Raw genomic sequence first — 18,567 nt, 5'->3', positions numbered from 1 at the left:
GACCACACGTCCGCGGTGACAGAGGACGCCAGCCGTCACGAGGGGCTTGCCTCCCAGGAAGAACGGGCTCACTGATTTCGTCTCCTCGTTACAAGGGACAGCTGAGCGGCCCGGCGCGGGACAGGGCGGCGTCCCGGTCAGAACAGAGAAGCGGCCTTCGTGGCCCACTGGCCGCAGCCTGGAGCCGGCGGTTAAGGAAACAAACATCCAGCTCTCTTCCAGACCCGAACACGCAGGGACTTACAGAAAAATGGAGGGAGTACACTGAGGACGCGAAGATTCACGGAGGCCGGGTGGTACTCTGCGGAGGGATTGGTTAGCTCTTCGGGTTTCCTTCCCGTCGCATGTGATGCCCTCAGACAGCAGTGATGGGCGATCACTTTCCACGACGAAACTCGCCTGGCTTCTGGCCATGTGAAGTGCGGCTCCAGCCTGCCCACCCGATTCCGCCTGGGAACGAGCGGATGTCTGACTTCCACCCGCCGCCGTTTTCATATCTGCTGCCAAGCGGCCGCCGGGCCACTCGTTGGCAAATGGCACGCGCCCTGAGCGCACTGGGGCGGCTGGACCCGGTGGGTGCGCTTTAATGAAGGAGCTGGTGCCAGTGACCCGGGCAGGGCTTGATGAGACACGTCCCCTTTCAAAAATGACTTCTCCTTCCAGCTCTCCGGTGGCGCAGTAGACGCATTCTCAAAGGTCACGGTGTCTGAGAGAAATACTCGGGTCTTTCTGTTCTTAATTTACAGTCTGAACGTGGCAGTGTTGTAACAACGGCCTCTTACTTTGCCAAAGGCATAAATGCGAGACCGTAAATGATGAAACAACTCGGGGGAAAATGTGTATTTCCCCATGTTCCCAACTAATCAGAGCGGTCCAACTGTTACGCTTCTTACATCTTCTCTGCACCATCCCTGTAGGCCACACAGGCAAAGGCAGGGCAGGGGGAGGGGAGACCGTGCTTGGGGGGGCTCGAGGGCCGTGGTCCCAAGCTGCTCCCGCCAGCCAAGCTCACTGGGCAAAGACACAAACAAATCACAGGGAGGCCTGGAAGTGAAGGAACTCAGCCCCAGCTGCGAGAGAGAGTAAAATGCTACCGGGCACTGTCTCCAACCCCGACATTTCTTCCACAGGGAGAATTCAGAGAGGTTTAACTTTCAAAAACACTTTTTTTTTTTCACGTGGCCAACTATGTATATCTTGGAAATGTGACTTTGACAGATACGAGGTGTGTTCAGAAGAATAAGGGCCCCCAAAGATGCCTGTGTTCTCATCCCGGGAACCTGTGACTGTCCCAGAACACGGCCAGGGGGAATTCACGTCATAGACAGACCCGAGCTGGCTGATCTTACATGAAGAGAGCAGCCGGGCTGTCCAGAGGGGCCCAACGTACTCACGAGAGTCTGAGAAAGCACCAGAAGGCAAGCAGCAGGGGGACGTGGGCAGATGCTGGGTGGTGAGCTTTGAAAGCACAGGACACGGCCATCAGCTGAGGCGGCCAGAAGGCCAGGAAGCGGACTCTCCCCTGGAGCCTCCAGAAGGAACGCAGTCAGGCTAACACTGGTTTCATAAGGCCCATTCAGGAATTCCGACCTCCAGACCTCCGGTGACTGTGTTGTGTTTGCGGTAACTCGTTAGAGCAGCTCCGGGAGCTGGTAGACTTGTCTTACTAACACTATTACCCCTAAAGAACACATTTTCCCCCTCTGCCTCGGTGTCCCCAGCGTTACACGTGATTCTTCCACGCCACCCACATGCGCTTAAAGGGCTCCGACACCCAGAACTGTGACTGCAGCGGCCACCAGAGGGTCCCCCCTCGGCATCGCCCGCACCCCACCCACACGCCCTCCGCCAGCAGCCCGGGCGTCCCTGGGGCTCTGCCCAGTACTTTCCGGTATAAGGGAACCAGACACGGAGGCTCGGGGAGCCTGCGAGGGAAAGCAATCAGGAGGCTGTCTGACGGGACCTTCCGTGGGGGCGGTCCCCGTGGAAGAATGCATGGCCATTTTAAACGCCCTGTCCCCTCCACGTGGTCCTTGGGAAAAGCCAGCGTGGGACACAGAGGTTGGGAAAGCAAATCACGTCCACGATGCCGCTGAGTATTCGTCTTTAAAATTTATTGACGTGCTTTCCCACAAGGATGGCAAAGAGTGGCTCGACGCGTCTGCTCGGAAAGTGACTCACTGCCACCGAGTCCCAGGGCTTCTCCTGCGGGGTCTAGAGGACGCGGTCAGCTTACAGGAACCTGATCCCGGCACCAAACTGCACACCGTCGCATATCCTAAAAAAGCAAAGGGCAGAAAGTCAACACCGTGGCTGCTCTGCTCACGCCCCCAGCATCATGAGACCACAAACGGGCACTGGCCTTCCAGAACCATCGGTGGACCGGCCCCTCTCCTGGCCCCCCCCCCCCCCCCACCAGCCCTGCGGCTTCCTCCTCTGCTGACTTAAGAACCAGCCTTTGGAGGACAAACAAATGGTTAAGAGGAGCGGGCACAGATCCCTCCTTCGTGCCTGCCTTTCGTGTCCTCCAGTCCTTCCCCCAGAGGCAAAAAGCAAAGAAGGACCTAGGAGAGAAATGTTTACAATAAGAAAACCCCTGAGGGAAAAACAACAGCTTTGGGTTTATTTCTAAGGCTGCCGGGCAAGCAGCGAGTTGTGAGAGGCTGGCTATGTGGAGCAGAGTGGTGACAAGAGAGGTGACCCGCCTGGAAGCCACAGAGGTGGCTGGGGAAGGCGGGGACAAACACAGCCCTCAGTGGGGTTGGGGAGGCCAGGAGGAGGCAGAGGGGGGAGGCTGGCGGAGGGAGACAGTGCAGGAGAGATGAGGGGGAGGGGAAGCCGGCGGAATTTGGGCCGCCCGGGCTCTAGAAGGATTCCGGGGGCCAAATGCCGTGGCAGCGTCCCGGCCCCACAGGGAACCTGCTCCTGACACAGGAAAAGGACGGGTGCAAAGGAGTCGCCCTGGCGACAATGCTGACGACAGGCTGACACTCCACAGGTTTTATTCTGTGGGTTTTACTCCACGTGCGGCCGGCAGACCACAGGGCCCATTTTCAGATAAGCGACAGGATGCGCGAGGCCCCAGTCGCAGCAGGAGGAGAGCGGGACCCCGTGCCCAGACACAAGGGCACCTGCGGGCCGTGCTGCCTGAGCCCAGAGGGCCCGAGCCATGGGGCCTCCTGTCTGCGCAAAGGCAGGGTCGCGGCCCGGCCACACCCGGGGGAGGAGACCCGGCACCCGTGCGGCGGACCCCATGCTGGCGCAGGGCTGGTCGTGGTGCGGAGGGCAGAGCCCGAGCCGGCCCGTGGCACTGCCCACCTGGAGGCCGTGCCCAGGGGCTGGACCCCCGCTGGACACGGGCAGAGGGGCCTGGCCCGGGGACGTCAACGCCAGGAAGCAGAAGCTTGGAGGAAAAACGGTTTTCTGAGCCCAAATGGCTGCTGACAGCGCATTCGCGGGACATGGTGTTTTCCCAAGTTGTGGACAATTCCCAGAAGATGGGCAACGAGGGTGGCTCCTCTGTTCTGAGGAAAAGTTGGCATTTTTATCGTCATAACACCCGTGCCCTTGCCCAACCTCAGGGTTTATGGCATATGAAAACCAGCAGGAAGTTTTTCTTCTTCAACCTGCAAGTGAGGGAACAGGACATCCAACCCGTGAGAGGCTCGAGGCGGGCCTGTCGCCATCGCTGGGACCCCTGCGGCACCCCTGCTCGCGGGCCAACTGCATTCGCAGGGGTGCTCCAGCCAGAAGGGACGGGGGCCCCTGTGGTCTATGGTAAACCGCACCAATGTCCTTAGAAACGCGAAGATATACAGCCCCAACCAGGGCTGCGTTTATGAGTTAGTTCTGCTCGAACCTAAGTGATTTGTTTTGTATTTTACACCCTGGGGTCCATGAAAGCCGTCACTGCCTGCACTCACTCCTCAGACAGACGCCTGAAAATAAGCTACAAGTCCGTCAAGCCCCGGCTTTCGGGCACAAGCAAAGGCTCGTTCACTCGAACCGCGTTTGGAGCCCGTCCCGGCGCAACAGAGAAAACCTCCCCCCACGAACACAACAGCGTCGCAGGGTTACAAGAGGCCACACATACCTTCCCGTCGTGTGTCCACCTCAGAAGGAGGTCCTCCGAATCTCCCCAGGGCCCCTTCCCACCCCGGGGTTGCGAACGGGCCTGGCCGCGTGCCCTCCAGTGCCACCGTAGACGACGACCCTGCCTGCACCCTGCCCGCCTCCAACTCAGCACCGTGAGGGCTGCCACGGGGTCTCGATGAAGGTCACGCCGGGGGACAGGCACAGACCCCAGGGACACGGGAACACCAGGTGCCAGCCGAGACACGGGGAAGGTGGTGGCGAACCAGGCACACGAGGGCCAGAACTTGAAGCCCTCACGTGTGCACCCAAAGTGAAAAGGAGAGAGAGGATGTGAGACTAGAGCGACCGGGCCCAAGGGCTGCCCGAACCTCCCTCCCGCGCCTACACGAGGACAGTCCTGGTGCCCCTGGCACTTTGCACTTGCACACCTGGGCTCGGGCTGCTCTGAGGTCTGGAGTGCCCTCCCCTGCGAGTCCCCAGCTGTCTGTGTCAGAAAGCTTCATCCCGGAAACCACCTCCCCCAGGAAGCCCTCGGACACCCTCCCCAGGTGGGAGGAGCCTCTTCCTCCTCTTCCTCCTCCTCGCGATGCATGTCTGTCTCAGGAGCCCCCCCATGTTCATCCCCAAGTCTCTGGGGGCCGCACTCAGGGAGACCGGAGCCACAGAACACGGGTAGGTCTCAGACAAGTGTGCCTGTCACCAAGTCTCCCCACCCCCCCCCGTATGAAACGCAGCCAACGTTTCTAAGCGGTTTCCGTTTGTGTAAAGGCCTGAAATGCTAATTATAGAGTCTGCGTGAAGAGTGGGGGGAAACCTACAGGTGATTCACACACACACACACACACACACACACACACCATCCCTGTCCTGCGACTGCCTAACTTCAGAAACGAAGATTAAACTGTGACGATATCACTCAAGCTTCACAAAACGCCCAGCTGGATAAAACATCACAACAAAGCCACACGTGGGGTAAAAGTGGGTCCCACGTCCCCGGGTGCCAGGCTGAGCCTGCGTAGGGGACACTGCAGCACCTGCTGCGACCGCCACGATCGGGGCCACAGAGCAGAGCCGGGCAGGGAGGGCGGTTTCCTCATGTTTGGGTCTTTAAATACCATATGCACAGCATGCCTCTTCCTCCCAGAAGAAACCACACTTGAGATTTGTGTCTGAAACAGATTTTCCAACTCAGAGAGAGGCAAAGCTGAAAGGTGAGCGGAAGCATTCTCTGTGAAGATTCTGTGAGTGGAGGAAAGCCTGGGGGCGGCTCCGGAGCCGGGTTACGGATCCTGGGAGCACAGCGACATCCAGTGGCCTTGAACGGCAGCGGGAGGGCTGAGCTGAAGGACAGGAGGCCCCACAGCCCCAGGCACTGGTCCCAAGTCCAGAGGAGGCCGGGGTGAGACAAGGCAGGGCCCGCCAAGAGGCCACACATCTCCTGCCATCTCAAAACTGGCCGGGAGAGGAGCAGTCAGTTCTTGGCGGCCGATGGTCACTTGGTTACACAGATGGTGTAGCTACAGCCAAAAGCCCACGTGCACTTCTTTCTAATACAAAGCAGTTAGAACGTACGCACTTACATAATTCGCACTAACATTAGCACAATTAACACACACTGAGTGTCATGGAAACAAGCTATATAACCTCTGAAATGAGAAACCACAGAATTTGAGTTTGAATAAGGAGATCTTCCAAGAAGACGAGTGAGGAAGAGGTGATTTTTCTCTTTCCATGATTAGTACACGAGGTGCAGAGGGGCGCCTGGGTGGTTCAGTCGGCTAAGCGTCCAACTTCGGTTCAGGTCATCATCTCACGGTTCGTGGGTTCGAGCCTGGCGTTGGGCTCTGTGCTGACAGGTCACAGGCTGGAGCCTGCTTTGGATCCTGTCTCCCTCTCTCTCTGCCCCTCCCCTGCTTGCGCTCTCTCTCTCTCTCTCTCTCAAAAATAAATAAACATTAAAAAAAAATACTCGAGGTGCAGAAAAGCCAGTGTGGGGATGAGACCACACCTGGTCTCTCAGAGGACTGGGGGGGTGGGGGGCGGTCCGTGCTCACGTGGTTTTGGTGCAGAGGAACAGACACAAGTTCTGGCCCCCGCTTCTGCCGCAGACCCACTGCTGGCCCCGCCGAGGCTGGCCGTCCTCACCTGTCAGCAGGGCTAACACCCTCCTCTGCACAGAGCTGTCGAGAGGCTTCTATAACAATACCAGGGGCTTCGCGCGACATCTCGTGCAAGGTAAGCATTCAATAAATACGAATGATCGCCTTCCCTCCGCAAACGTTCTCGTGGCTCTCGGAAGACACGGAGTGGGTCTCCCTCGGCGCGGCCGGTCCGCAAGCAACAGCCACACCACGAGAGCGCGTCAGGGATGCAGTGTCAGGGCCACCCCAGACGGAGGCACAAGATACTTTGAGAAGCGCGGGCTCAGGGGGCCTTAGCACCCACATCTGACCTCATCCTGGTGTTGGCGTGGCCTCGACACCTGCACGGCTGGTGCTCCCAGTTAGCTCCCAGTTAGTTAAGCCAGGGAGACCCACATTCGCACCTGTGGTGGGAAGAAGGCTTTGTGGAAAGCAGCCTGTAAGACTAGGCTCATTTACCCGAGACTGTAAAGGTATGGAAGCTGCTAGAAAGTTACCGAACGTGAAAACCTTGCTCTAGGAGAAAAATTCCTGTTTCACATTTCATTATCTCTGAAATCGGGAAACCAAATCCCATCTACAGCACCTCAGACGCGGCCAGGGGGCGGCCAGCGCGTAGGCGGAGGGAAGATGTCTCTGAAGGGAACACGCTTTGCTTCCTGCGTGCAAAGGGCCATGGCGAGTCCACGAGGCCCAGCGTGAGCAATAACCAGCATTTACGCACAGCACGCTGAGCACTGCTCCAAGTGCCTCCCGCACATTCATTCATCCGGGCAAGGTCACCAGCGCCCATTCTCTGGGCAGGAAAACTGAGACCAGAGAGGCTAAGTCCCTCACCCTGGGTCACACAGCCACAGAAGCACCAAGCCTGGACAGCGGGGCTCCCGCACAAACACGGGGTGGAGGGGAGTCATCTGCGGCGGGCACCGGAAGGAAGGGCGCTAACGTCACTGGGAGCCAGGGCGGCCCTAGAATCAGCCTCCCTGTTAGAGCCTGAGGAGCAGATACCTGTACGGGACCCGGACAACAGATCCTGAACTGCACCTAACAGCTAGTGCTTTCTTTTTGTATGTTTTTTTCTTTTTTTTAATTTATTTTGAGAGCACATGCACGCGCATGTGAACGGGGGAGGGGCAGAGACAGAGGGAGAGGAGAGAATCCCAAGCAGGCTCTGTACTGTCAGCACAGAGCCCGATGCGGGGCTCGATCTCACGAACCAGAAGATTGAGACCTGAGCTGAGGTCAAAAGTCGGGACGCTCAAACCAGCTGAGCGGCCCAGGCGCCCTGAGAAGGAGTCCTTTCTCAAAACCTGGCGACGCGGCTACCCTCTAGAAAGCACCACCACCGACCACGTCGAAGTAGAAGACAGTGGGAGGAAAGCCAGTAGTCTTTCCTTAAGTCAGGACAATCTCCAACGTCACGCTTGAGACTCGGGCTATGACTCAGACAGCACTGCCACTTGGTGGCCACGTAAGTGCAGAAAGAACGCAGAGAAGAGAAAAACACAGCCTACGGCACTGAAGTATCAACATGAAAATGACAAGAGACAGTATAAACACCGTTACGGGCAGAATGTTTATGTCCCCCCCCAAGTTCCTACGTTAAAGCCGTAACCATGAGGTGGTATCTGGAGGGAAGGTCTCTGGGGGGTAACTGGGTTTAGATGAGGTAATGAAGGAGGGGTCCCCACAGTGGGATTAGTGTCTGTATAAGAGGAGGCCTCACAGGGCTGGTGTGCTCTCTCTGCCATGTGAGGACACAGAAAGAAGGCGTCCATCTACTGGCCAGGAAGAGGGCTCTCGCCGGGAACGGACGTGGCCAGTACCCTGCTCTTGGGCTTCCCAGCCTCCAGAAGCGCAAGACGTGTTTAAGCCCTACCGTCTGTGACATTCCGTCGAAGCAGCCTGATGTAACGCAGACCAGGACAATACTTCTGGCCTCCTTACAACGTATATGGTGGATACCATATAAACCAAGAAATGGAATTGATCTGTGTGACCATAAGTGACCTCAGGCCACAGGCAACCACGCGATGTTGAACACATCTTGCTTAGTAAGGGGGCTGGTGGAGAAAGGCCAGGATGGCAGGTTCCTCTGCTCCCAAGAGGAGGCTCTGGAGAACGAGTCCCCTGTGGCCAGGAGCAAAGCCTTGTCCATTCCAGTGCTGAGCTCCTGGCCTGCAAAGTCACGCACCAGAAATCCCTCATTCCATTTTTAACGAGCAGGATCAGTGACGCCTCACCAACTCCTCCAGCCAGACCCGGACCCACGGAGGCGCCCGCATCATTTGGTAACAGGCTGACAAGCGGGATGGGAACACGTCACATTTTTCCTCCAGACTGGACGGAGGAAAACACCATGGAGAAAAATATTTTTCGCATTCTCTTTCTTTTTTTAATTTTTTTAGAGTTTATTTATTTTTGAGAGACAGAGAAAGAGAGAGAGAGCGAGCGTGACCAGGGGACAGCAGAGAGACAGAGAAAGAGACACAGAATCTGAAACGGGCTCCAGGCTCCGAGCTGTCAGCACACGGCCCGACGCAGGGCTCCAACTCCTGAACCGCGAGATCATGACCTGAGCCGAAGTCGGCCGCCCAACCGACTGAGCCCCCAGGCGCCCCTATTTTCATTGTTTTGCTAGCTATTCAGCAATTTTCTACTAAAAATCTTGACTCTTAAAGGCCACGGACAAAATGATTAACCAGGTGCAAACCAAAACAAGATGACTAGCCGGCACAACGACGTAACCGCGGGGAAGAACTCTGAACACTTACCTGTCCCCCTTCTGCACGCCCATGGGGACACAATAATTAAGTTCCAGCCGGGCGATGTTGCCGAGCCTGAGGACGATCCCGGCACCGTAGGACCAGCGGATGCACTCAGCCAGCTTACGAATGTGAGCCTTGGGGCCCTCCCCTGGAAAGAGGAAAGGGGAAGGAGGATGTGACCTCACGTGAGCTGTCCTCAGGCCCTGGCTCTCTTCCCTGCCATGTGGCCTAGCAATTCAAGGAGAACACATGAAGTGGGTCTAGGACGGAAATCAAGAGAGGGCTTGGGAGCGAGCATACTTCCTCTCACTGCCCCGGAAGCAATTCTCTGGGCCCAGCACATACTGTCCCCTCGGCCTGAAAGGGCATTTCCCCAGCCCCCGACCACCAGCACACCTCCTGCTCCACGCCTCCGTCTGAGGGCCTTGTCTTCCAGGGGGCTCTCCAGACACCTCTTCACAGCCCCCTAACTGGATGCATTGGCCCTCAGTCTCCTCCGCCCCGAGCCCCGTGAGGAGGAAGCACACCCAGCTCAGCTCTGTGGCCGTAATGACCAGCACAGAGCAGGTGCTCCAGAAATGTCTGCTGAGCGAATGTGTAAGCAGATTTTTGCAGGACAGCATCTGATGACGATTTTTCACCTGTGTTCCATTCACCAATTTTATTCTGAGCACCACGTCAGGCATCGTAAGGAGTTTTTGTCAGGCAAGGCCGTCTCTAAACATAAAGACTACGAAATCTACCACAGAGGCCACGCGTGCCGTGCTTTAAACACAAAGGCCACGGTGCCGCGGTGGCCTGCGAGCCCCCCAGGCCTTACCGTAGTTGAGATTGCAGAGATTCCCCGCGTTGAGGAAGAAGTGTGTTCGGAAGAGTTCTCCGAAGCCGCCCTGGCCCGGCCGGAAAGGCAAGGGGGTGTACAGGTGCAGGCCGCCGGCCCAGTACGCTTCTCCGCCCAGGTAATCTCCTAGTCAAGGAACAGGTGCAGAGAAAACAAAGGCTCACGCGTGCAGAATCACATTGAAGCCCCGCAAGCTGTACGAGCGAGGGTGTGTGTGTGTGTGTGCGCGCGCGCGCGCGCGCAGGCCACACACTGCGCAAGCTCGCCAAGTCCCCGTGCTGGCCACCTCACTTTGTTTCTTTTATTTTCCTCTTTTTAAAGTTTCTTTCTTTACTTTGAGAGAGTGAGTGCGCTCGAGAGCGGGGGAGGGGCAGAGAGGGAGGGAGAGGGAGGGAGAGCGGGAATCCCAAGCAGCCTCCCTGCCGGCACCTGTCGGTGCAGAGCCTGACGCGGGGCTTGATCCCACAAACCGTGAGACCACGGCCCGAGCCGAAATCAGGAGTCGGGACGCTCAACTCACTGAGCCATCCAGGGGCTCCACGCTGGCCTCACCTGGTGCATTTCTTTCTCACCTGGTTTATTTTATAAGCTTGGACTGGAAGAACGATGCTAGTGTCGTTTAGAAAAGGATGACATGAGAAATGTATCCTATCTGTAGAGTACGCGGGATAAGGCGAGAGAGCTCTTGGAAACCGCCTTTTCCACAACTGCTAGGTTACCGGATCGCGGCCGCCCGGCAAAGGAAGTGGATTCCTCTGCCACAAGTTCAAGAGCACAACACGGGCCAGCACGCAGGACGGGGCTCTGCGGTGTCGGGAAACGGCCGTCCGTGCTCGTCATCAGAAGGCCCAGCGCGCCCACTGCCCGCGGTGTGGGGAAGCAGCAGGCCCGGCTCCACATGCGCAGGGCAGGGGCCCATGGCTGACGGTTCGTAGCCGCCTACGGTTTGCTTGCTTCTTTTTGACCGAGGTTACTTTGGCCAAAATTGAAGGCTATCCACTGAGACATAAATGTATTATTTCTACAAATGCTCCCATCCAGTCCTTTTTAACTATAAACGACTATGATGTTAAAGCAACAAGAAAACAAAAATAACCCTGAATGTTTACACTTTGTTGCAAGACGCTATTTGTAGAGCCTCTTGCTCAGTACTCTTTAATACAAAATGACGGAATCATGAAAAAGAAAACCGTGGTGTCTCCAAGATTAACCTCAAGGAACAACCTGCTTGTTCATCCAAAGACCAGCCGTCTCCTCAGTCCCTGGTCTAGTACCGACCTTCCAGAGGGAACAAAAATGACCAGTAACAGGAGGTCAGCTGTGTTTGTTTGCCAGTTCCCAGTAACTGCCCACCTTTTAAACAACCTATTTTATTCTGGTCATAAAAGTAATACACTCATTGCAGAAAATCTGGTAAGTCTAGGGAAGTAGAGACAAGGGGAAATATCTTTTAATTTCTTTTTTCTAATGCGTATTTATTTTTGAGAGAACGTAAGCTGGGGAGGGGCAGAGAGGGGGGGACAGAGGATAGAAGCGGACTCTGCACTGACTGGCAAGCTGACAGCAGTGAGCCAGATGTGGGGCTCGAACTCACAAACCGCAAGATCACGACCTGAGCCGAAGTCGGACGCTCAACCGACTGAGCCACCCAGGTGCCCCTGTCTTTTCATCTCTACTATTAAAACACTCAATCAGCTAACACGCTGGTGTCTTTCACCCAGCGAAGTGTGATGAATCCTTCAGAAGATGAAATGTGAGTCATCACATACATACACGTATAGTTTAGTCCTGCTTTTAAAAAGCTGGTTTAATAGTTGGAAACGTGATTTCAATGCCTGAATAATCACTTGTGTACCACACTTACCTATTCCTGTCTACTGTCATATTGGTGTCTAACTTCTGGACAAGGTGGACACTAACCCGTGGAGTCCCCTGCACGCACAGTTAAACGCTTGTCGTGCAGCACAGTGTGCACACAGCAAAGTACGCACGTCCTAAGCACACAGCTCGGTCAGTTTCCCCACGGGGAACACACCCAGACTGAGAAACAGGCGTGTGCAGCCCTCAGAAGTCTCCGCTCTCCTTGCTGACCACTCCCCTGCTGTCCGAGGCACAGATTGCTCCAGCCTGTCTCTAAACTTTACGTGGATCGAATCCCATCTGACGCCTCCCCTGGGCCTGGCTTTGCTGTTGTTGATTTTGCACATTTCTGAGGCTCATTCCTGCGTATTCGGCCAGGGGCTCTTGCTCACTCAGCCTCCTCGCTGGGTGGTAGTCCACGGGGTGAAGATACCGCTATTGCTCGCCCACTCCAGGGTCGACGGGCATTTGGTTTCTAGTTCTCAGTCTGGAGCTGTTATTAACAGTCCTCGCACATTTTAGGCTCTTGATACGGACTATGAAATATCAAACTACTTTCACTAAAAGTTATACAATTTACGTTCCTGCCCATAGACTCTTCCCAAGGGCCTAGCTGATTGGGAACCATGTGGACTGTCATTGTGTTTTAATTTTCAGGCACATGACAAACTCCTAAACTTCCATAGAGTCACTATATAATACTTCCTTGTAATGAAAAGGGTAACACTACCCCTGATGTGTTACTTCTCTTTAAAAAAAATTACACACTAATAAACTACTCTAAAAACAAGTGACGAGAAATGTATACTCTGTCCAAAAATTTATGCACAGGGCAGCCATTATTTGTCACACTACAGAACGGAGACAACAAAGATACTAAAAGAACAGTTCAGAAAATCAGGGCCCAAGACTTTGTAATGGAATAGCACACATCCGTTCAAAGGATGTTTTTCAAGTTTTTAGTGACGTGCGGAAATACCTCGGATAGACTGTCGATGTCGGAGAGGGTTCTTGAAAACAGGAATTCTCACACTCTGCGGCACAAGTATGGCTGAAACAGCCTTTCCAGAGAGCAACGCAAAGCTTTAAAACATTCAAGATCCTTGACCTAGCAATTCCACACCTACAACTTCACATCATAGAGTAAAACTTAGGAGCACAGAGACTCAGCTTATTCACGGATACACTGTTTCCTGATTGTGCGGAAAAAAGAAGGCCTGAATGTCCAACGCTTGGGGTGTGGTCTGGGAAGATGAGAGTATGGCAACAGGATGAGATGCGCGGCCGTGAAAACCGACCGGAGTTTCGTCTCCCCGACTCACCGCTCGCGGGAGTGCAAACGCCGTGCCATCTTGGAAGACGGTCTGGCCATCTCGTACGAAGGCAACACACTTCTCTCCTCTGACGCAGCAACCGCTCGAACTGCTATTTCCCCAGGTCAGTCGAAAGCTGTGGTTTTATGTCCAGACAAAACCTGCCCGCGAACGGAGACGGCGCAGACACGCAAGGAACGCCGCTCGGCAGTAGAAGGACACGAGCAAACGCGCCGCAAGAGACCCGGAGGAACCTCGGGGAGGCCGGTGTGAAAGGGGCGCGTACCGCAGGATTCCAACTACGCGAGCCTCTGGAAAAGGCCGAACCGTGGAGACAGGAGGCGGCTCGGGGGTTGTCAGGCAAGGGGCGGGGGAGGGTGGAACCCTGGAGGGCGCCGTAACGATGGCTGCGTGCCAGAACCCACGGAACGCCACAGCACACAGCGGGAGCCCGAATGCAGACGGGGGATTTAGTGAGAATGCGTCAGTACTGCCTTACGACGGCAACTTGACCTCGGGGTTGTGAGTTCAAGCCCCACGTAGGACGCGGAGACGACTTGAAAACTAATGCGAGGGGCGCCTGGGTGGCACAGTCGGTTAAGCGCCCGACTTCAGCCAGGTCACGATCTCGCCGTCCGGGAGTTCGAGCCCCGCGTCGGGCTCTGGGCTGATCGGCTCGGAGCCTGGAGCCTGTTTCCGATTCTGTGTCTCCCTCTCTCTCTGCCCCTCCCCCGTTCATGCTCTGTCTCTCTCTGTCCCAAAAATAAATAAACGTTGAAAAAAAAAATTAAAAAAAAAAAAGAAAGAAAGAAAACTAACGCGAGACACTGGTCATCGAGGACGCTAGGGGACGGACGTGGAAACTCTCTGTACTTTCTGCCCAACTTTTCTGTGAACCTCAAACTGCTCCCCAAAACAAAATCTACTCATTTAGAAAAGTTACAGTACGTTTAGTAAGACGAACAAAAAAAAGACGAAGGTTATTAAAAACGACGCAGTACTCGTTCCCGTAAAACCCTTCCTCATACGCGCTCCTGAGGGCGGTGGGGGGAGCAGGTTGGAACGCAGCGGGCGGACGGACCAGAACACCGGCGCGAAGGGGTGCTTGTTCAGACGACAAACGCTCACGCGTATCATCGCTGGGGAGCGGGACCACGGGTCGGCGCGGAGCGTTTTTTACTTAGATTTTCTCATTTTTCCGCAGTTCCCTCAACAATTACCTGCCCGTCCCTGCCGTGGGATACACGCCATGTTAGGTGTGAATTGCGCCATGGGGAAACAGGAGCGTGTGATGCTGTGGGAACCGGAACAGAGCTGACCCCTGAACGACACGCTGCGGGCCGTGCAAGTGCACTTACACACAAATGTTCGCTAGGTACAGTTTTGTAAAAGTGTTTCCTCCTCCTCACGATTTCCTTCACAACCCTCTCTTTTCTGCAGCTTCCTTTAGTGTGAGGATAGAGTACATGAGACACACGACCTACAGAGTAAGTGACGACTGACTGTTACCAGTGAGGCCTCCGGTAGGCCATTCGTCGTGGAGTCTTCGGGAAGTCCAAAATTATGCTCAGATCACCTGCGTGGGGGAGGGGGCTGGCCCGCTTTGTTCAAGGGTCTGGCGCGCACACTTTCAAAAATGCGACGTGACCCTAATTTCGGCGCGGCGGTACCGTGAGCAGAGACTGACCTTCGCTCTGTGGCCCCACGCTGTGCATGCTGAACCCCCGCACACTGGTCGGTCCTCCGAGGTAAAACCTAGAGCAGAATGGCAGATGTCACGAGGGGCGCCTGGGTGGCTCAGTCGGTTAAGCATCCGACCTCGGCTCAGGTCATGATCTCGCGGTCCGTGAGTTCGAGCCCCGCATCGGGCTCTGGGCTGACAGCTCAGAGTCTGGAGCCTGTTTCGGATTCTGTGTCTCCCTCTCTCTCTGACCCTCCCCCACTCATGCCCTGTCTCTCTCTGTCTCAAAAATAAATAAATGTTAAAATAAAAAATTAAAAAAAAAAAAAAAAAAAAAGAATGGCAGATGGCACAAGAAAGTCACCAGGGGAAAACCTACAAGCTACAATGAAATGCAGAAAACACTCGAGTGAGGCTCACGTCTGCTACTGCATTATCAGCGACACTGTCACATGGCAAAACTTTGAAGGACTGGGAAGACGCACAGGAGTACTGGGGCATTTCATAAAAATCTAAACCAACACCTCAAACTTCTGGGGGATATAAGTGAGATAGGAGGCACAAATAAAGACCTCTCTATAGAGGTCTATAGACCGTCTCTATAGAGACGAGGGACAGTGTGGACTGTCCGTTACAAAGGAATTATCTCCTGTCTATAAGAATTCATTACGTCACAGCTCTGTTTCAAAACCACCTCCTATGTGCTCAGGGTGACATTAAGTTTTAAAAAGGCAAGATAAAAATCATACAATAGTACAATCCCAACTTACAGAAAGCGAAAAATAATACTAAAAGAAAACAGACCAAAACAGAATTATTGTTACTCTCGGGGCGCCTAGGGGGTGCAGTTGGCCAACTGTCCGACTTCGGCTCAGGTCATGATCTCATAGTTCGTAGGTCCGAGCCCCATGTCGGGCTCTGTGCCGACAGCTCAGAGTCCAGAGCCTGCTTAGGATTCTGTGTCTCCCTCCCTCTCTGCCCCTCCCCTGCCTGGTCGCTCGCTCTCGCTCGCTCTCTCTCTCTCTCTCTCAAAAGTAAGTACACATTTAAAAAAGTAATAAAACAAAAATAAAACAAAACTTCATTTTGTTCAAAAATAAAACAAAAAATCATATTCTTCACAGGGTTCCTTAGATGCAAACAATGAAACATTAAAATGTAGCTTTCAAACAATTTCTCATGACGTGGTGAATGGTTTACTCCACAATTTCTTTTTTTTTTAATTTTTTTTTTCAACGTTTATTTATTTTTTGGGACAGAGAGAGACAGCATGAACGGGGGAGGGGCAGAGAGAGAGGGAGACACAGAATCGGAAACAGGCTCCAGGCTCTGAGCCATCAGCCCAGAGCCTGACGCGGGGCTCGAACTCACGGACCGCGAGATCGTGACCTGGCTGAAGTCGGACGCTTAACCGACTGCGCCACCCAGGCGCCCCCTCCACAATTTCTTTAAAACTTTTTAAAAAGCAGGGAGAACACAGGGGCACCTGTTTTGGCTCAGTCAGTGGAGTATGCAACTTTTGACCTTGGGGTTGTTAAGTTCGAGCCCCATGTTGGGTATAGGCATTACTTAAAACGAAAATCTTCTTTTTTTTTTTTTTTTTAACGTTTGCTTATTTTTGGTAGAAAGAACACAAGGGGGGTAGGAGAAGAGAGAGGGAAACACAGAATCAGAAGCAGGCTCCAGGCTCTGAGCTGTCAGCATGGAGCTCGACGTGGGGCTGGAACCCACAGACCATGAGATCATGACCTGAGCCGAAGTCGGTCGCCCAACCGACTGGGCTACCCAAGGGCCCCAAAACTAAAATCTTTAAGGGGCACCTGGGTGGCTCAGTCGGCTAAGTGTCCGACTTCGGCTCAGGTCATGATCTCATGGTTCATGGGTTGGAACCAGGTGCTGGCAGCTCGGAGCCTGGAGCCTGCTTCAGATTCTGGGTCTCCCTCTCTCTCTGCCTTCCCCCCATTCATGCTCTGTCTCTCCATCTCTCTCAAAGATAAACATTAAAAAAAATAAATAAATAAAATCTTTAAAACAAAATGTAAAACAATTAAAAGCAGAGAGACCACAAAAGCGTATGCAAATTATAGTATGTTGACAACATAATGTGCACGTGAACGCACACACGCGCACACACACACACAAGCACACGTCCACAAATAACAGACTGGAAGGAAATAATTCCAAATGTTAACTCTGTTGATCACCGAGCAGGATTTTTTTTTTTACTTCCTTAAATGTCTATTTTTATGTTTCTGCAATGCGTGTGAACTATATTCTCTCATGGTCAGATGGGAATATAAGATTTTTAATACTATGAAGTAAGTTAACTCCCTCCCCATCAAAAAAGCAAAACCTATTCAGCATGAGGTATGTTGGATATTTTGAAGTTAGCTTAAACATAAAAACTGAAATAAAATTTAAAATATTCCCTCTCCCGAATGGTTAAGGTTCTCTGAAAGAACTTCTAAGAAACCAACCAAAAAGAGCCAAAGGAAAGCATGTGCAAGATACCCCCTCGCCCATTACTCCTTACCTGTCGGCAATGCTTGAGGGCTTATCGCCAATGGGCACCAACATCCCACCCCAGAGGGATGCGGAAAACACCTGCAGAAACAGACACACAGCCGTTTTCTTCCGCGCCCCTTCCCGGCGATGAGCCCCCTGGGCTGGAAACCACACCAAGATCTGGCCACAAGCAGGGGCAGAGCTCTGCGCTGGGGGCTACACGCCGGGAACATGTGGCTTGGTGACAGTCTTTTGTGGATACTCTGAAAACCTGCCACTTCCAATTTCAAACAAGATACAGGAACACAAGATACAAACCCCAAGCCCAAAGCCCCAGCAGGGCGTGGCTTCCAGGGCTTTGATTCCAGGAGGGGTGAGGCCGAGCGAGGTGGGAGACGCCCCACGCGGCCAGGGGACGGCGCCTTCCCATGTGTCCTGATCTCTAGCGGGCCCTTCGAGCCCCCAGCAGCGCTCCCCGCTTCCTACAGGCGCCCCATTCATCCCGACGGTGACACCAGACTGGGCCTCCCTCCCGGAGGAAACCAGTTTCACCTTCACGGCAGTGCCCAAAGCCCTCTGCCACCTGGTCCAACCTCTGTCCTCCCTGCGCTCTCCCTCCTCCTCCCCCTGTCTGGCCCCGGCAGACCCTGGCTCATCTTGGAACAGGCCCCACCCAGCTCGGGCCCAGACAGCCCGTGGCTGGCTCCCCTGCTCTGCCCTGGGTTCTGCTGCCTCACCCAGGATGCCTTCCCGGACTATCTTACAGAAGACAGCACCCACTTGGGGCCGCTTTCTCTTTGCTCTGTGGTCTCATTCCTCAGGACGCTCGCCGCCTGCTAAATTGCACACACACACACGGACCTGCTTGCGGGTCTCCCTTCACTAGAACGTGAGGGGGCAGGAGCCGCGTTCTACTTCCTGAGGTACTTTTGGTGCCCAGACGGTGCTGGGCAGCCGATACAGATGTGCTGGGTGAGGGGTGGTGATGAGTGACACCTGGAGACAAGCACAGGCGCTGTGAGCACCAAGCAGGAGCCCCGACCTGGCCCGGGGGTCAGAGGAAGCCTGCAGGAGATGAGCCCGTGCCAAACTGTTAACAAGGCTGGGACGAGAGGCCAGCCAAGAGCAGAAAGAAGGGACCCCAGCAGAAGACAAAGTACGAGCGCCTGGACGTAAAAGATCCTCGTCCTTCTGGGAGACGGGACGTAAGTTTAGCAGAGCCAAAGTACGGGGAGGAGGGGACAGAGACGGGACCACAGACTGCGTGCCCCGTCAACAGCACCCCCTTCACGCAGGACAGCGGTACCCCATGGCTTGCATTTCAGAAAGACCAGCACGTCTGCAGTGTGGAGGAGAAGGGGGA

The 18,567-nt window shown here is 54.4% G+C and overlaps 1 protein-coding gene across 1 annotated transcript in view; it reads right to left on the bottom strand.

Annotated features, from left to right (window-relative positions):
• Positions 1-2,093: 2,093 nt before the first annotated feature.
• Positions 2,094-18,567, bottom strand: part of SAMM50 (SAMM50 sorting and assembly machinery component) — a 33,987-nt gene continuing 17,513 nt past the window's right edge. Inside the window, exons 11-15 of the mRNA XM_027070513.2 lie at positions 17,233-17,303; positions 14,706-14,773; positions 9,825-9,971; positions 9,011-9,152; positions 2,094-2,278 (exon numbers count right to left, since the gene is read on the bottom strand). Of these exons, the coding sequence (XP_026926314.1) occupies positions 2,233-2,278; positions 9,011-9,152; positions 9,825-9,971; positions 14,706-14,773; positions 17,233-17,303 (474 nt within the window). The 3' untranslated portion in view covers positions 2,094-2,232. The remainder of the gene's footprint in view (positions 2,279-9,010; positions 9,153-9,824; positions 9,972-14,705; positions 14,774-17,232; positions 17,304-18,567) is intronic.

The sequence above is a fragment of the Acinonyx jubatus genome, chromosome B4 (genome assembly GCF_027475565.1).
Source record: "Acinonyx jubatus isolate Ajub_Pintada_27869175 chromosome B4, VMU_Ajub_asm_v1.0, whole genome shotgun sequence".
Lineage (NCBI taxonomy): Eukaryota > Metazoa > Chordata > Mammalia > Carnivora > Felidae > Acinonyx > Acinonyx jubatus.
Note: the sequence above shows the minus strand (reverse complement) of the source record. Positions and strands in the feature narration are given on the sequence as shown.